The sequence below is a fragment of the Artemia sp. Qi Xiang Cuo genome, chromosome 7 (assembly GCF_049724085.1).
Source record: "Artemia sp. Qi Xiang Cuo chromosome 7, ASM4972408v1, whole genome shotgun sequence".
NCBI classification, from domain to species: Eukaryota; Metazoa; Arthropoda; class Branchiopoda; order Anostraca; family Artemiidae; genus Artemia; species Artemia sp. Qi Xiang Cuo.
Genome location: NC_142800.1, coordinates 31,840,682 through 31,858,329, shown reverse-complemented (window position 1 = coordinate 31,858,329; position 17,648 = coordinate 31,840,682). Strand labels below are relative to the sequence as shown.

The 17,648-nt window shown below is 37.4% G+C and overlaps 1 protein-coding gene across 1 annotated transcript in view; it reads right to left on the bottom strand.

The window, feature by feature from the left end:
* The window catches only part of LOC148950171 (pancreatic lipase-related protein 2-like), a 52,011-nt gene that overhangs the window by 15,613 nt on the left and 18,750 nt on the right, over positions 1–17,648 (bottom strand). The window contains exons 4-6 of the mRNA XM_089091797.1: positions 14,546–14,779; positions 8,576–8,788; positions 2,938–3,079 (exon numbers count right to left, since the gene is read on the bottom strand). Of these exons, the coding sequence (XP_088947923.1) occupies positions 2,938–3,079; positions 8,576–8,788; positions 14,546–14,779 (589 nt within the window). The remainder of the gene's footprint in view (positions 1–2,937; positions 3,080–8,575; positions 8,789–14,545; positions 14,780–17,648) is intronic.

Here is a 17,648-nt window from a genome sequence, read left to right as displayed (position 1 = left end):
AATCAGGCAACAGAGAGTCTCAAACCCCGTAAAGCTCTTTTAAAAGATATAAGAACTACTTATTTAACAAAAAAATTTTGTTTTGTAGTGTTAAAACGAAACGCAAAACCACCCGGAAAAGCCATAATACTCGAATAGCAAGGACCCTCCGTTCCTGTACTAGAATAGGAAGGGGGGCCTACCATCGTCGACTCTCATGGGGGGGGGACCACCGCAAATACCAACGAATTTTCCGTAATCTAAACGCAAGACAATAACATTGGAATTCCTCTACATGCAAGCAAATAACATGGGAATTCCTATACATGCAAGCACATAACATGGGAATTCCTATACATGCACGCACATAACATGGCACTTCATATACATGCAAGCAACTAACAAGGGAATTCCTATACAAGCAATCAAATTACATAGTAATTCCTATACAAGCAAGCAAATAACATGGGAATTCCTATACATGCAATCACATACCATGGGAATTCCTATACATGCAAGCAAATAACAAGGGAATTCCTATACAAGCAATCAAATAACATGGGAATTCCTATACACGCAAGCAAATAACATGGGAATTCCTATACACGCAAGCAAATAACATGGGAATTCCTATACAGGCAAGCAAATAACATGTGTATTCCTTTACATGCAAGCAAATAACTAGGGAATTCCTATTCAAGCAAGTAAAGAACCTGGGAATTACTATACACGCAAGCAAATAACATCTGAATTCATATACATGCAAGCAAATTACATGGGACTTCCTATACATGCACGCAAATAACATGGGAATTCCTATACACGCAAGTAAATAACATGGGAATTCCTATACATGCAAGCAAATAACAAGGGAATTCCTATTCATGCAAGCAAATACCTTGGAAATTCCTATACAAGCTAGCAAATCACATGGAATTTCCTATACATGCAAGAAAAGAACATGGGAATTCCTATACAAGCAAGAAAATAACATAGGAATTACTATAAATGCAAGCAAATAACATGGGAATACCTATACAAGCAATCAAATAACATGGGAATTCCTATACAAGCAAGCAAATAACATGGGAATTCCTATACATGCAAGCAAATAACATGGGACTTCCTATACACGCAAGCAAATAACTGAGTTATTTTTACGTCACAATTTTTCAACTTAAAATCATTCTAATTATAGCATCCCATTCCTAATACATTAATTACCTGTTACGCTTTCTTAACCATCGGAAGTTTAACCAACGTAAATTAAGTTATAGACAATACTGGTTTTTAGAAAAACTGGAATAAAATAATTGATATAGTTTAAATTGCACGTTACCTTTGAATAGGTAATGTGATTATACCCACCTAACCAGATTGTACCTACCAAACCAGATTATACTTACCAGAAAACAAATCTCTTAAAAGAGCTGGTTTTTTGAGCTTATCACCAAAAAGGCAGTGAACTTTGAAACTGCGTCATCCCTCTTGGCAAAGAGTGTGTTGATCCGCAACTACTAGAAAAACCTGTTTGTACAGAGGCCCCAGCAAATCCAGACGAGCAACTCTACTTATGTCCATCTCTGTTAGTAATTTCCTTATGACTAACTGAAACCCTGTTTCTATCTTTAGAAAAAGTCCAGAATGACCACTTTCTCTGAATTTTTTAACATGCCAATACAGTTTCTTAGTATTTTGAGGTCTAGCTACACCTTCAAGATTTTCGGCAAATTTACCCATGAACTCCATTTCACATTTCCCTCAATCATACTTTAAAGTATATATCCTACTTCTATTATTTTTTTCTTTTTATCGTATGATCTATAACACAGAAAATTGTTGCACAAGCCCCTTCTCTCCTCATTTCTCCTAAGCTCAAGAAGTTTTGTCAATATTCTTAGCTTCGTCTCTAACGGATAGTTCCAAAAAATGTCACCGAGAATGCTCAAAATGAAGCCGAGATGTGTATACATAGAAAAAATTTACGCTGAAAATTACGAGAATGGAGCCTAAAAAGTAAGAATTTTCAAGCAGAATTCCAAGAATGTCACCTAAACTGCACAAAATAGAGCCAATATAGCAAGATCAGTGCCCAAGATTCCTAGCATAGAAAAACTTAGTAAAGAACGGAATATATTTGGCTTTTTACGGCCGCAATGAGTGGAGCGGAAACAGAATAAAATTTTCTTTGAATTTTTTGGATGATTTTTATGATGAAAGATACTATGATGAGTTGAAACCATCATCAACTTTGAGTTTTTTATTGTGGGTAGTCCTGCTTTGATCAAACTGACTTTGGAATTTCGAATCATCATCGTAACTCAGATTTTTGTTCAATATATCAAACTATCTGATATTTTTTTTTCTGCCAATATGTTGCTTATAAGCCGATTAATATATCACCGCAAAAATTTGATTTAAGGGTATTTGTAGCGGTCCAAATGGTGTCAAGTCGAAAGAAAAATATCGTCAATTTTCCTTCAAATATCTCCCACAAACAACACTGCTAAAATACTGTAAAAGACTGACTTAAATAAATTGCTAATCCTAAAAGATTGGTTTCGAGGAGTTTTATGTTCGATGGAAAAAAAACCTCAGCAATGTCTATGGCAAATCTTTCTCTATCTTGTATAGCAAGTTTTCTTTTAAATACTTTGAAAAATAATCAAAATCACAGGCAATCATATGATTTTAATTGGAAGGGGAGAGGGCATAATTATCAAAAGAGCAAAGAAAAGAACTGAATGAACCTGGCAGAGAACTTGTCTCCCAAAATGGTCTTAGAAATCGTTGAGAGAAGGCCTGATGATTCCTATTTGTTTGTGTCTTTAGGTGGCGTTTGAATATGATGGGGTAAAAATATCTTTTACTTTTTTGGGACAAACTCTAAGAATGGAATGATCCTATCGAAGTGGCATAGATGACGTTTGAATATGATGGGTTAAAAATATTATTTACCTTTTTGGGGCAAACTCTCCAAATGGAATGATCCTATCAAAGCCATAAATTGCTTGTTTAGGAGAACAGGGATATGCTATATATTGGCTTCCTTGGATCGTGTCGGTAAAATATTTAGCCGACTTGAAGTGACTGCAGTAACCTGAAATCCATTTCGAAAGATAAGCAAACATCTAAGGGCAGTTGCCACCCATGAACAAAGGAAATATGTATAATATAGTTAATAGTAGGCCTACTATTTGACAAGAAAATATAATTTCCTGCCTTTTTTTTTCAAAGCGCCAAGGACACTCTTTTGCAAACTTGTCTCTTGCACCTAAAATAAGTGCACAAATTTATAGTTAGAAGTAAATTAGTTAGTTAGGAAAACACTAAGTTTTCTTGAGTAATAAGATTGTTTCCCCTTTGATTTTTTTGGAGATTTATTTAACCTTCGCTTTTCAGATTTCTTATTCTAAAATAAAAATACGAACCAGCAATTTTGCACCAAAAAGCTTTTCAACTGATAAATGGACAGTTGAGTACGTTTAAATATCAAATACGACAAGCTATGTAGCTTTATTTCGTCGTCATCTTCACTTAAAGCTACTTAGACTGCAATTGACTCTAAGTCAAAGCCATCTTAAGCCACCTAAAGCCACGTTTGGCAATGAAAACGTGAAGCCCTCTTAAACTTTTGGAGGTCTATTGTACTTCCGCTTTTTACATTTATTTCAAAATGAAAAGAAAAAATCTTAGCAGTTGCTACAAGTCGATAACCAAACTTACGAAGTTGGGTTTTGTTTTGAATGAACTTAAAAATGTCTTCCAAAATAAATAAATTTTTCAAAAACTAAGACAAGGCATACACGTCGAGTCATTCATGACAAGTAATGCAATAATTCAAACTTAAAATGAATAAAATTGAAATGAATGATCATATCGAACATGGAGATAACAACTAGTACTATAGATGAAGAAATAAATCCTTAAAGTTAAGCCACCTAAACCCACGTTCAGCAATGAAAACGTGAAGCCCTCTTAGACTTTTGGAGGTCTATTGTACTTCCGATTTTTACATTTATTTCAAAATAAAAAGAAAAAATCTTAGCAGTTGCTACAAGTCGATAACCAAACTTACGAAGTTGGATTTTGTTTTGAATGAACTTAAAAATGTCTTCCAAAATAAATAAATTTTTCGAAAACTAAGACAAGGCATACACGTCGAGTCATTCATGACAAGTAATGCAATAATTCAAACTTAAAATGAATAAAAAATGAAATGAATGATCATATCGAACATGGAGATAACAACTAGTACTATAGATGAAGAAATAAATCCTTAAACAAAGAGAAATTACGATAAAAAAATAAGCCAAACTTAAAATCGACAGACAAACGAACAGAGAAGGGCAAGACAAAGAGGCTGGTTACCCTTAAATTACTTTCAGTCATTAAAAAGGTGAATTATCATTCTAGATTTTTAATGAAAAGAACCCCCAGCCAATTTTCTACGACCACTACTTCAATAAGAAGTAACCAGGGGAAAATTTTTCCTATTTCTTCGTCGTCCTTCATTTTTTCTAGAGGGAAGGGTTACAATATTTGTATATTTTTTCTTTTGTATTGGTTCCCAATAGCCAAAGGACTTAAATTGAAAATCAAGTATTTTGCAGTAGGCATAAAGACATGGCTAATTTTAGAAAAAGCCAAGACAGATAGTCCGAGTAATCGAGAGGCAAATGCTTGATCTGACGGGGAAAATGTTTTTTTTACTCTTTTTGGGCCCTTTTTTGGTGTAATGGTACCCTGGAACATTCTACACAATAAACAGGAGTAGTACTACTGCTCCCTGAACCTTATATAGAACCTTTTGGTAGAGCAGTGGATTAGCCTCTGCTTTACATTACGGAGAATCGGGTTCAAGCCCAGCTGCCACAAGTTGCGGCGACACGCTTGCTAGATATTCCTGTAAAGAAAATATCGGCAACTAGACCCTTTGACATATACCCTTTGACAACCTGTGTGCACTTCGTTTCGTCTGAATTAGTTCAACATCCCCCTATACATGCCTGGGAAGTTTCAACTGAATAACCTTAGATATACCTAAGATACTGCAAATACGTCCTTTTGACAACCTGGATGCGCATTGTTTCTTTTTAATTAATTCTGTATCCCCTTCAATATGTCCTGGAATTTTAAGCTTAAAAAAATTAGCCGTTCCTTAAATTTTGCCAAGACGCACTTTGACAACCTTGGATGCACGTGTTGTCTGTTGATTTGGTTAAACATCCCCAACAGCAGGCCTTGGGAATTCCAAAGTAATACCCTTAGCTGTTCCTGGGGTATTACAAAGACACTAATTTGACTACCTGGATGTACGTAGTTCCTTTTAATTTAGTTCATCTCCCTCAGCATCTTCCGGAAGCTCAAAATAAATAAAGTTAGCCGTACTTTATACATAACAGATACATCCTTTGACCGTGTTGCATTTATCTATTGTACGTATTCATTTTCTTAAATATCCCTAACAATATGCCTTGAGATTTCCAAAGTAATATCCTTAGCAATTCCTGGGATAATGCACTGACGCCATTATGACAACCTGAATGCACTTAAACTTTTTTGATTTAGTTCAATAATTTTAGTTCTAATGGTAGAAGTATCAGTTGTCTTAGGAGGAGAAGTAGTAGTAGCAGTGGCACAGTCGTAATGATATAGTAGAAATCACAATCGCAAGCAGTTGCAGTTGCTATCACAGATGTTTTGTCACAGTTGTCACAGTAATTGGAGTCACAGTTGCAAGTGTCACAGTCCAGTCGCAAGTAGTTGAAACTCACGAGTACTAACAGTCACAAGTAATTTCAGTCTTATGTAGGTGCAATTGCAAGTAACTAGAGTCAAAATTTGTTGCAGTCACAAGTACTCACAGTTGCAGCTGCAAGCAGTCACAGTTGAAGTTGGGAGCATTCGTAGTTGCAAGTAGTTGTAATCACAGCTTTTCAAAAAGTAGTTACAATCTCTAGTAGTCGCAGTCACATTTACTCGCAGTTACATGTATTCACAGTTACTAGTAGTCAGAGTTACGGTCACAACCACTGGTAGTCATGGCCACAGCAAGTAATTGCAGTCACAGTCACAATTGAATGCAGTCGCCGGCACAAGTGGTCGCTCTTGCAGACAGAACTAGAAGCAATCGCAAGAGGTGCAGTCGCAAGTAATCACAGTAGCAAGTGGTCGCAATTGCCTGCACTTTCAGTCGCGAGATGTCATAGTCACAAGTTGTCGCAGTCCCAAATAGTAACAGTCGCAAGTAGTCAAAGTGATATAAATGTACCAATTTTAAATAGTATGACAGTTTTAGGTGTGACTTTCAACTGAAAAATGTCATGGATGGATCATGTAAATGATATTACTAAGAAGGCGAACATTGCGTTGCCTAATGTAGTTACAACTGTACATTCTGAGATTTTTAGAGTATGCCTGTACTGTGTGGCATCCAGGGCTAAGTAAAGAGCCAAGAAAAGACCTTGAGAATGTGTAGAAACGTGCTAACCGTGTGATATTTGGTCCGGAATTCACAAAATACGATGATAGCCTCAAAATCCTAGGCCTAGAAAGACTTCATGCCAGGCGACACCAGCTTACAATGGCCTCTGAACAGAAGCTTTTGGAGTCGAGCAAGCATCGAGGCTTGCTCCCCAAAATGGCATGAACAGGGTATAATACAAGGCACCAGAACAAACTGGAGCCTTGTAAGCCCGCAGTTACCGACCGATACAGATTGTCTTTTCGAAAAATTTTTTATCTCATTTTAATAAGTGTATGACAAGGGAGTGGGAATAATTGAATTATATTTTGTGTCTCATTAAACTCATGTTATCTGGCATAATAAATTCGTATCGTAAAATTATCGTATCGTATCAATTCGTCGAAGTCACAAGCAATTACAATCGCAATTAGTGGCATTCGCAGTCGCAGTAGTTATTGTAGTTTCATTAGTAGTAATAACAACTGTAGCAGTAGTAGTTATTTGTAGCAATAGTAGTAGTAGTAGTATTAGTAGTATCGGTAGTGGTCTAGTGGTAGAACTAGCAAATATAGTAATCAAAGTATTGTTTCAGCATCTTTTGGCTTGTTCAAAATTCGTCTCAATATACCCTTGAACGTTTCAATTTAGTGTCCTAAACTCTTCTTAAGATGGTCCTTATTCGACCTTTTGAAAACCTGCGTATTTTTTGTTCTGATTTGTTCAAACCCCCCTCAGCTTTCCCTTTAAATTTCATGTTTATAACCTTAGCAGTATCTGTATCAGTAGCAGTAGTAATAGTGGAGTAGTAGTTTAATGAATAGTAGTAGCAGTAGTAGCTGTAATAGTAGTAGTAGCAGTAGTATTACTAGTAGTAGTAGAATGTAAGTAGTCATTACTGGGCGATTAAGCATGCCTTTCGTCATGCCCTGAAATTTAAACTTAATACTCTAATCCGTTCCTCAGCTATCGCTGATTCATTTTTTTGACAACCTACATGCATATAGTCTATTTTGATTTAATTAAACATGCCCCTCGACATTCTTTGAAAGTTTCACCTGAACACTCTTAGGCTTAGAAGAAATAGTAGCAATAGTAACAGTAGTAGTAGTAGTATTAGTAATAATCGTAGCTGGAGCAGTATTGGGAGCTGTAGCATCCACATAGTGCCATTTGGTTAGTTCACATCCCCCTTAACATTCCCTATAAAGGTTGAATACTATTAGCCTTATTAGTAGTAGTTGCATTATCAGTGGCATTACTATTATTATTATTAGCAGTAGTTGTAGTAGAAATAGTAATGACAGTACCCATATAGTGGTTTGTTCAACATCCCCCTCAACATGTCCTGAATCTTTCAACTCGATACCCTAAGTTGTTTTCAAAATATTACTGATCCGCCCTTTTTTTATTTACTTCAATACTCACTGGATGCTTCGCCTTAATGCTCTTAGCCGTTTTAAGGACCCAGGACCAAACATATCTTCCGTACCCTATTGCAAATCCCTCATGTAAGCAATGGGCAAATTACATAACTTACAGCCCTTGTCAAAGAGCTGTAGGGAATCTAGTCATCCCATGTCAACCCTCAGGTTGGCACCGTATGGCCAACGTCCCTATGCTTTTTAAAGACGATAACGTCATTTGAAATTTACTGAAAACAAAAGACATTTAAAACGTGCTCTCTCTTATAACGTTTATAAATACAAAATTGTTAACACCAGGAACGAATAACAATGTATTTTAAACTGTCAATCTGCGTTTCATTATAACTTTTCAGTAATCTTTGTTAATATGATTTTACTTTTATTTTTTGCTAAAATTATGATAAAAAAAGTTCAGAGTTCGACATGAGAATTTTCTTAGCAATGCACATGTAAAGTTCTAGTTTTTAGAAGGCATAGGGGGAGGGGGAGCGCTACTCCTGTTTGTGGTAGTTTCTATTTGTTCTATGTTTAACTTGATTACTTATTTTAACTTCTGTTTATTTTGGGTTTCACTTATAATTAGTAGGGATTTATTTTCGTTTTACTATTTGACTGTATTTTCGCTGGTCTTAGGTTTAATGTAGCTTTATACTTTTAAAAAACATTTATGATTATTTTTAAGAAATCAAAGAACAAATCTTACCAACCATGGCACTAGCTGTTCTTCCACATCCCGGCTGATTCCTTCCTCCGTTTACATAGAAGTCGACGTGCCCTAATGACCGGTTGATTCCAAAGTGTCCATATTTTGGTAAACCTGCATCTGTATGAATAACATCTACAAAATCGGCGTCACTAGGATTCAACAAATATAACGACGGAAATGTGCTGTAAATTGGTCCAGCAGGATCTAGTGCTACATAAAACATCAAAAATAAACTTATTTTTGGGTAATTTTATTTTTAATTTCCTTTAGCCAAATAGTCTACGAATGAGCCTACATACAATTTGAGCAATAAAAGCTAAGCTGAAAACCTAAAAGACTCATTTACTCTTTAAGTTGAACTTAAATGTTTTATTTTAAACTAAAGTAGAGAGTGTTATTAAAAGTTTAAATAGGTACAATTGTTCAATATTTTACCGTGAACTTTATGTGTTCCTCTCCCTAAAATATGTTTCTGGCCACCACATAAAACGGTTTACAGGTGGCTCAATTACTTCCCATTGACAAGATTTAAGTACCATGTATGACTTATCCTCCTCACTTTACTTTTAATTTCGGCGGGAACCAGACGATGATCCATCCTGCCCGGCACCAATGGACGATGGAATGACTGACGTAATCCAACACGATCTGTCAGCAGCAGCCTCTTCTGCAATCTTCTGCCAGTTTTTATCCCAATGATGTCCGTGTCATTGGAAGCCACCCCATCCAGGATCCAGGTCATTCTTGAATGTCTGCCAGAGAATCTTTCTTTGGCCGCCTGGTCTCCGTTTCCAAGTTGAAAGGGGGTCGCAGGTGAGGACATCGCGGGATATAGTTCCAGCTGGTTGTCGTATTGTGTGCCCCAAGAATTTCAGTCGTCGTTGTTTTATGATTATCGAGAGGGGGGTCTTCTGGGCACAACGCCTACAAACCTCAGCGTTTGAGATATGAAACCATCGGCTGACCCGTAGTATGCTTCTCATACAGCGATGCTCAAACACTTCTAGTGAACGTGTTTCTTCTAGTAAAAGTTTCACAGGCGTACAGCAGGATCGATTGAACAGTTGCCTAGTAGACGTTCATCTTCATTTTGATGTTAATTTCATCTCTATTAAAAAGCGACTTCTTCATGCTTGTGAAGACACCCCATGCCTTTCCTATTCGAGCTCTAACGTCAGCTTCTGCACCTCCATTCGGTGTTAGGATAGAAACAAGGTAGCAGAACTCTTCAACAGTCTCGAGGGTTACACCCTCTACTTTGATATCTGGGTGGTTTGGGGCGTTTGCTTTCATGTTTTTGTTTTAGACTTGCTGATCATGATGCCAGTTTTCTTTGATGTACAAGAGACATCATTGACCATCTTTTGGAGCTCAGCCGAAGAGCTACTCATTAGACACACATCGTCTGTGAAGTCAAGGTCTGTCAGGGCGATCGGGTTGTCTTCTTTCTGACCGACAACAAAGCCTTTGTGGGTGCAAAGCGAATTCGTCATTATCCAGTCTATTATGTAATTTAATAGAACTGGTGAAAGGGGGCAGCCCTGTTTGACCCCGGACACAACGTCAAATTCCGTTGTTTCGCCGTCAGCAGTTCGGACTTTTGTGAATGTAGACTCATAAGAAAATAATTTTTTTCTTAAGTTTTTTTTTAAGAAAAGAGTAGGTGACTTGAAATAAATTATGAGATATTGTTAAAGAAAATTTGAAAGTCACCGAGAGGAGAGGAGGTGGGAATTAAAAAAAAAAAAAATAAGCTCCTTTGAGTATCTCGATCAGTTCTGCTGGGACACCGTCTTCCTCCAGGATCTTCCAAAGCTCGGTCCTGATAAGGGAGTCGAAAGCGGCAACAAAGTCGATGAAGGCGATGAAAGCAGACAGTTGAAATCTCTCGCTCTGCTGTAGGATTGGGCGGAGGGTAAGAATATGTTCTTGGCAGCCCTTGCCAGGTCTGAAAACTGCTTGTTCTGGTCTTGTCAACTTGTCTTGGGCGTCCTTGAAACGGTTAAGGACTATTATGCAAAAAACCCTCATGGTGAGGTCTATTAGTGATATACCTCGGTAGTTTGGGCAGACTACCTTGTCTCCCTTTTTATATGCCAGTATAAGAACTGAGAGTTTCCAATCTTTTGGGAATTTCTTTGTGGTCCTTACCTTAAATAGTAATTTTTTCAGCTGGATTAATAGTGTTATGGATGACTTATACTTCTATGCTGATATTCCATCCTCTTCAGGGCGTTTGTTATTTTTCATTTTTTTCAGTGCCCATAGGACATTAGCAAATGACGGTGGCTGTAGATCTATCTGGTAGTGCTCCTTCGGTACACTCTGAAAATCGGGTAGATCACACGGAGATTTTGTGGGATTAAGGAGCTCGGAGAAATGTTCTTCTTTCTATCTATCAAGGCGGTCTTTTTCCATCTGAATAAGGTTGCCCGTTTTGTCTTTCAGGGAGTCTGCTGAGATGGGTGACTTGCCTGTCGTTTCCCTCAGTAGCTTGAATGTTTTACTTAGATTATGCGATTCTGCTGCTTGTTGCATATCAGAAGTCATTTGTGACCAGTAATTCTCCCTGTCGTAATGAGCAGACTGTTTTACCAGCTTGCGGGCATTTTTTAGGGGCTCTTTGGGGCCACTGAGAAGGGGTCGTTTCTTTTCCACTAGCTCAATTGTTTTGTCCGAGATCCAGAGCCTTTGTTTCCTCTTGGTGTGACCAAGAACCTATTCAGCAAACTCTTGTGTCCTGACTTTCAGCTTGAACCATCAGTCTTCGATGTCTGTGTAGTCAGTAAGGGCCTCAAATCAGTTGTTAAGCTGTAGCTCGAAATCAGCCTTAATCTGTGGACTGAGTAGTTTTGATACATCAAACCGATTGATTTTTACCTTCTTTTTGTGGGTGCTTAGTCTTTGACTGAATTTACAGATGAGAAGAAAGTGATCGGAGCCGTTTTTTGAGCCTGTATCTGCGCCTCTGTAGACTCTTGCATCCAGACATGAGCTCCTCCAACGTCTTCTGACGAGGAAGTGGTCAATCTGGGCTATATCCTCCACTTTTCATTGAAATATATCCCAGGCTTCAGCAATCCCAGGTTGTATCCAGTTTTGTGTTTGAATCCATATATATTCTTCAGTTTCGTTGAATGACTGCAAAGTTATGGAAAAAAAATGCGGTCTATTTTTCTTATGACCTATGTTGAAAAGATCAACTAAAAAGAACATCACCATCTACATTGTCAATTTTTCTTCAGAATATCGCCATCTACAACCACATTTCGTTCAAAGAACAGGTCAAAGAATATTGTAATCTTCTTTTGGTATCTGTTATTATACTGTTTTTTGTTGTTTTTTTTTCAATTGGTAACTACTGGTTTATAGCGTAAAGATCAATATCTGAAATCTTTATTTTTAAATTTTAAGCCAATTATTCAGGGTTAAGGTTTTTTTTTTTAAACTGAAAGTAAATAGCAACATTAAAACTCAAAACGAACAGGAATTGCTCCATATATGATATTAAATAAAAAAAACAGGTTTTTCCAACTGAAAGTAAGGAACGACGTTAAAACTTAAAACGAACAGAAATTATTCCGTATATGAAAGGGGCTGTCCCCTCCTCAACGCCTCGCTCTTTACGCTAAAGTTTTTTATTGTTTTAAAACAATAGAGTTGTGAGAAAGTCAAACTTTAGCGCAAAGAGTGGGGCGTTAAGGAGGGGATAGCCCCTTTCATATACGGAATAATTTCTGTTCGTTTTAAGTTTTAACGTCGTTCCTTACTTTCAGTTAGAAAAACTCGTTTTTTTATTTAATTTTTGAACGTTTTTGAATTAATGCAGGTTTTGATTTTGGCTCACCGTACATGAATAATTAAAACAAAATTTGCATATTAATTTTGCTTTTATTTGATCAAATGGTTTTCTCGAAACTTGTTTAATTTTATTTACGAACGTTTTTATTAGTAATAAATATACGTAACTTACGAATTAACTTACGTAACGAACTTCTATATTCATATATTTTTAATACGTATATTAGGGTGTTCGCCCCCTAGTCAATACCTCGCTCTTTACGCTAAGGTTCGAATTTTTTTCCAATTCTTTAAGAATGACCCCTTAATGACAAAGGTCGTTAACTAGAATGAATAGCTCTTATGAAAGTACTAAAAAATCTTTGGCTTAAAGAGCAAGGTATTGACTAGGGGGTGAACCCAATCATATTCGTAATTTTTTCTGCTCGTTTTAAGTTTTGATGTTGCTCCTTACTTTCAGTTGAAAAACTTTTTTTTATTTAATTCCTGATCTTCTTTTAAATAATGCTTGGAAATCCGGCGCTCCCTTCATAGCAATGTCCCTTCCACAATGAAAACTTCCTTCATGGAAAGATCCTCCCACATATAACCCGACCCCCCTCCACTACCAGAAAAAAATCCCCTGAAAACGTCTGTATACTTTCCAATAACCAATTTGCTACTATATATTAACATTGGGCAAAGTTCATAACTTTCAGCCTTCCCCCCGGGGACTTTGGGGGATTAAGTCATAGTAAAAGACATAGTTATCATATTTTCGACCATGCTGAACAAAATGGCTATCTCAAATTTTGATCGGGTTACTTTGGGAAAAAATGAGCGTCGGAGGTGGCCTAGTTGCCCTCCATATTTTTAGTTACTTAAAAGGGCACTAGAGCTTTTAATTTCCGTTCCAATGAGCCCCCTCCCCCCCGATATTCTAGGACCACTGGGTCGATACGATCACCCCGGGGGAAAAAAAAAAATAAATAAAACAAATAAACACGCATCCGTGATCTTTCTTCTGGCAAAAAATGCAAAATTCCACATTCTTTTAGATAGGAGCTTGTAACCTCTACAGTACGGTTCTCTGATACGTTGAATATGATGGCGTGATTTTAGTTAAGGTTCTATAACTTTAAGGGGGTCTTTCCCCCTTTTTTTGAAAATCAGCCAAATTTTCTCAGGCGCGTAACTTTTGATGTGTAGGATTAAACTTCACGAAACTTATATGTTTGAAATCAGCATTAAAATCTGATTCTTTTGATGTATCTATTGTTATCAAAATCCCGTTTTCTAGAGTTTTGGTTACCATTGAGCCGGATCGCTCCTTAGTTACAGTTCGTTACCACGAACTGTTTGATTCAATTATATGTTCGTTCTGTATACAACAAAATAACGACGAAGAAAATCTCTTTGAAAATACTATTAACGTGTAAACAAAGGTATCCAAAACAAAAGTTTTCAAGAAATCTGGCTCAAACTTCACGAGTTTTGGGCATGGAGACGACGTTTTATGAAAAATTCCAAGGCATTGGATAGGAAGAAGTTTGCCAAAAAATTAATCTCTATGTTCACTTTACTTCGCATCATTGTACCTTTTCCCATGGCTACGTAGAGGAAAAAAATCTTTGCCAGTACAGTATAGAGCCCTAGAGACCCGAATAAAAGGGCCATGGGAGGGAGGCATTAATGCTATATCTCAGGGCATATCAGACTTGGCTTACGTGGATATGAAAGTATACGAAAGAGATTCTTTGTGTCAAATATTTAAGTTGCTTTACTTTTCTCCTTAAAATTTTCGGTTTTTGCTGACTCAATATAGGGACCAGACGGTATAGTGGTATTTATTTTACACGCACCGTATTTTGACTATCGCAAGAAAATCTCGATTACCGTTTTTAGTTTCTGGAAATTTTTAGGGGGGGGGACACTTGGTAATGAATCTTAGTATCAACGTCTTTTTGACTTTTATGAAACTAAATTCTCTGACAGTGATTTGAGGTAGCTTCTCAATGTACAAAACCAGAATTTGAAAGCTTAATTATAAGGCTAAGCGTTAATTTAATAAAGTATCTGATGCTATTTGTATAAAAAAAAATGTTGTGGTGCAGAAAAGATGAAAAATAAAGAAATTTAATCAAATTTATTGCGAAAAAATACATAGGCTGTATAAACAAAGGCTACCTGTTATTCTTTCTACGTTTCTTTTCATCAGTCTGCTAGCTGAGCCAGATACATGAACAGCCATACTTGTTCCTATGAAGTGTATCTCTGGAGTGGGAGGTATGCGATCAACAAACCTTGCGATAATAGATGCCACCATCTGTGCTCGAATTGCTGCTCTCACGTAGCTTACTGACAGCGCAGTAGACAACCAATCTACTACTAATACATTGGCCTTGAGGTGTTGCACATAAGCTAAGAAAATCTGAATGATTAAATATTGAGTTGAAAATAAATCTAGCCAAAATTATACCCTCAAGACTATAACCTCAAGAAAATAAGCAATTAGTAAATGTTTCAAGAATTGATAGACGAGAAAATAAGATCACTAGCAGTGTAAAAATACTAAACACTAGTGTTCTTACCTACTTCAGTCTAAACATCAATAAATAATAACATTAAACAAATCAAATTTGATCGGTTCTTTGACCTCTTTCCTGAAAATCAACACAAGTATTTAAACTTTTTCAAATGGTAATGGTAAACTTCTTTTTACTTTCGGAGTAATTTCAAGTGTAATTCTGTTTTTGTTTTTTGAAAAGTTGAAAAAACAGTCATTCAAAATTCACTAGAGATAACACTTAAAAAACAACCACTTAAAAAACAACTTGAAAACTGAAGGTATATCCCTATGGAGTAGCAACTCTTGATTTAGACACTTATCAATAGCTGTTTGTCTATCCGTTTGGGTATACTTTGGACTGAGTTTATTTTGGTGTCAAAATATTCTCTGGACAAAAATGGTTAAAGTTAGTTTTTTCCGTCTCTCTTTCCCTTGTCTTACTAGCAGAATTTCTTAGATGGTTTAATTCTTTCTACAACTTGGAAGAACTGCAAAAATCATGTAGTCCTCGACCATAATAAGTGGCTATTAATTTTTTTTTCATATTTTCACTTCTCGTAGTTCTTTCTCCGTCAAAATATGGCTATCCTTTAATGTGTCTAGGAAACTGACACAGTTTTTTGCTAAAGTGGTTCATCTTGCGAACCAGCGGGGCGGGCGTTGCATGTTATGCCCTAGGGGCATATATGGTTATTATAGAAGGGATGGTCGTATAAACTTCAAAGACGGCTCATTTGATTGGAAATTGAAAGTTCTATATCGCTTTTTAAGAGTCTAATGGGATTGAAGGGTAACCAGCCCCCCCCCCCTCAACACCCTTTTTTCCTCAAACCCATCCCGTAAATAGTTCAAAGATCATATAACGAAAACTCCAGGGTGAACAAAACCATCAGGACCCAACGGCAGGCGTTATCAGTTATGCCCTGGGGGCATATATGGTTCTTACGGAAGGGATGCTCGTAAAAACTTCAAATAGCTGATTTGATTGGAATTTGAAAGTTTTAATTCAGTTTTTGAGAGTAAAAAGAGATTGAAGGGTAACTAGCCCCCCCCCCCTCAAGCCCCTTTTCCCCAAATGCATCCGATAAAATTTTTAGATAGCCATTTTGTTAAAAATAGTTGAAAAGTCAGATGACAAAAACTAAAGTGTCGACACAATCCCCCAGGACCAGGGGGCAGGCGTAGTCAGTTTATGTGCTGGGAGCATATAGGGTTCTTTTGAAAGGGATGCTCGTTTAAACTTCAGAGGGCTCATTTGATTGAAAACTGAAAGTTCGAGTTCACTTTTTAAGAGTAAAAAGAGATTCGAAGGCAACTATCCCCCTCCCCCTCCCCCTCCCAAAGCCCTTTACCCCAAACCCAACGGATGAAAATTTTTAGATTGCCTTTTTGTTAAAAATAGTTCAAAGGTCAAATAAGAAAAACTCCGATGTCGATTAAACCCCCCAGGGCATGGGCGCAGGTGTTCTAAGTTATACCCTGGGGGCAAATCAGGTTCTTATGAAAGGGATACTCGTAAAAACTTCATAGAGGGCTCATTTGATTGGAAATTGAAAGTTCGAGTTCATTTTTAAGAGTCAAAAGAGATCCGAGGCAACTAGCTCCCTCCCACACCTTTTTGTCCCCAAATGCAGCCGATGAAAATTTTTAGAGAGCCATTTTGTTGAAAATAGTTGATTGGTCAAATAAGAAAAATTTCCAGTGTCGATAAAACCCCCTAGGGCCCAGGGCAGGCGTTCTAAGTTATGCCCTGAGGGCATATATGGTTCTTATGAAAGGGATGCTCGTATAAACTTCATAGAGGGCATATTTGGTTGGAAATTGAGAGTTCTAGTTCTCTGTTTAAGAGTCAAGGGATCGGAGGGCAGCTAGCACCCCCCCCTCGCCCTTTTCCCCCAAATCCATCCACTACAAATTTTGAGATAACCACAAAATTAGGCAGCAAAAACCCCATTGTCGACGCAAGCCCCCAGGGCCCGGAGAGTAGGTGTTGTAAGTGTTGTCCTGGGGGCGTTTATTGTTCTCATGAAAGGGATGCTCATATAAAGTTCAGATAGGGCTCGCTTGATTAGAAATTGAAAGCTCTAGTTCACTTTTTAAGATTCAAAAGAGATCCGAGGGCAACTAGCCCCCCACACACCCTTTTTTCCCCAAACCCTTCCGATAAAAATTTTGAGACAGCCATTTTGTTAAAATAGTTCAAAGGTCAGATGAGAAAACACCTGTGTCGACGCATCCCCCCAGGGTCTGGGGGTAGGCGTTGTAAGTAATGCTCTGGGGACATATATGGTTCCTATGGAAGAGATGCTCTTATAAACTTTGGAGAGTGCTCATTTGGTTTGAAATTAATAGTTCTAGTTCACCTTTTAAGAGTCAAAAGTGATTGGAGGACAACTACCCCTCACCCCCTCCAAGCCCTATATTTCTCAAACACATCCGATAAGAACTTTAAGAGAGCCATTAATAGTTCAAAGATCACCTGACGAAAACTCCGGGGTCGACACAATCTTTCCGGGCCCGGGGTAGGCGTTGTAAGTTATGCCCAGGGCATATATAGTTGTTATAGAAAAGATACTCGTACAAACTTCAGAGAGGGCTCATGTGATTGGAAACTGAAAGTTCTGGTTCAGTTTTAGAGTCAAAAGATATCGGAGGGCAACTAGTCCCCCCCACACACCCTTTTTCCCCAAACCCATCCGATACAAATTTTGAGATAGCCAT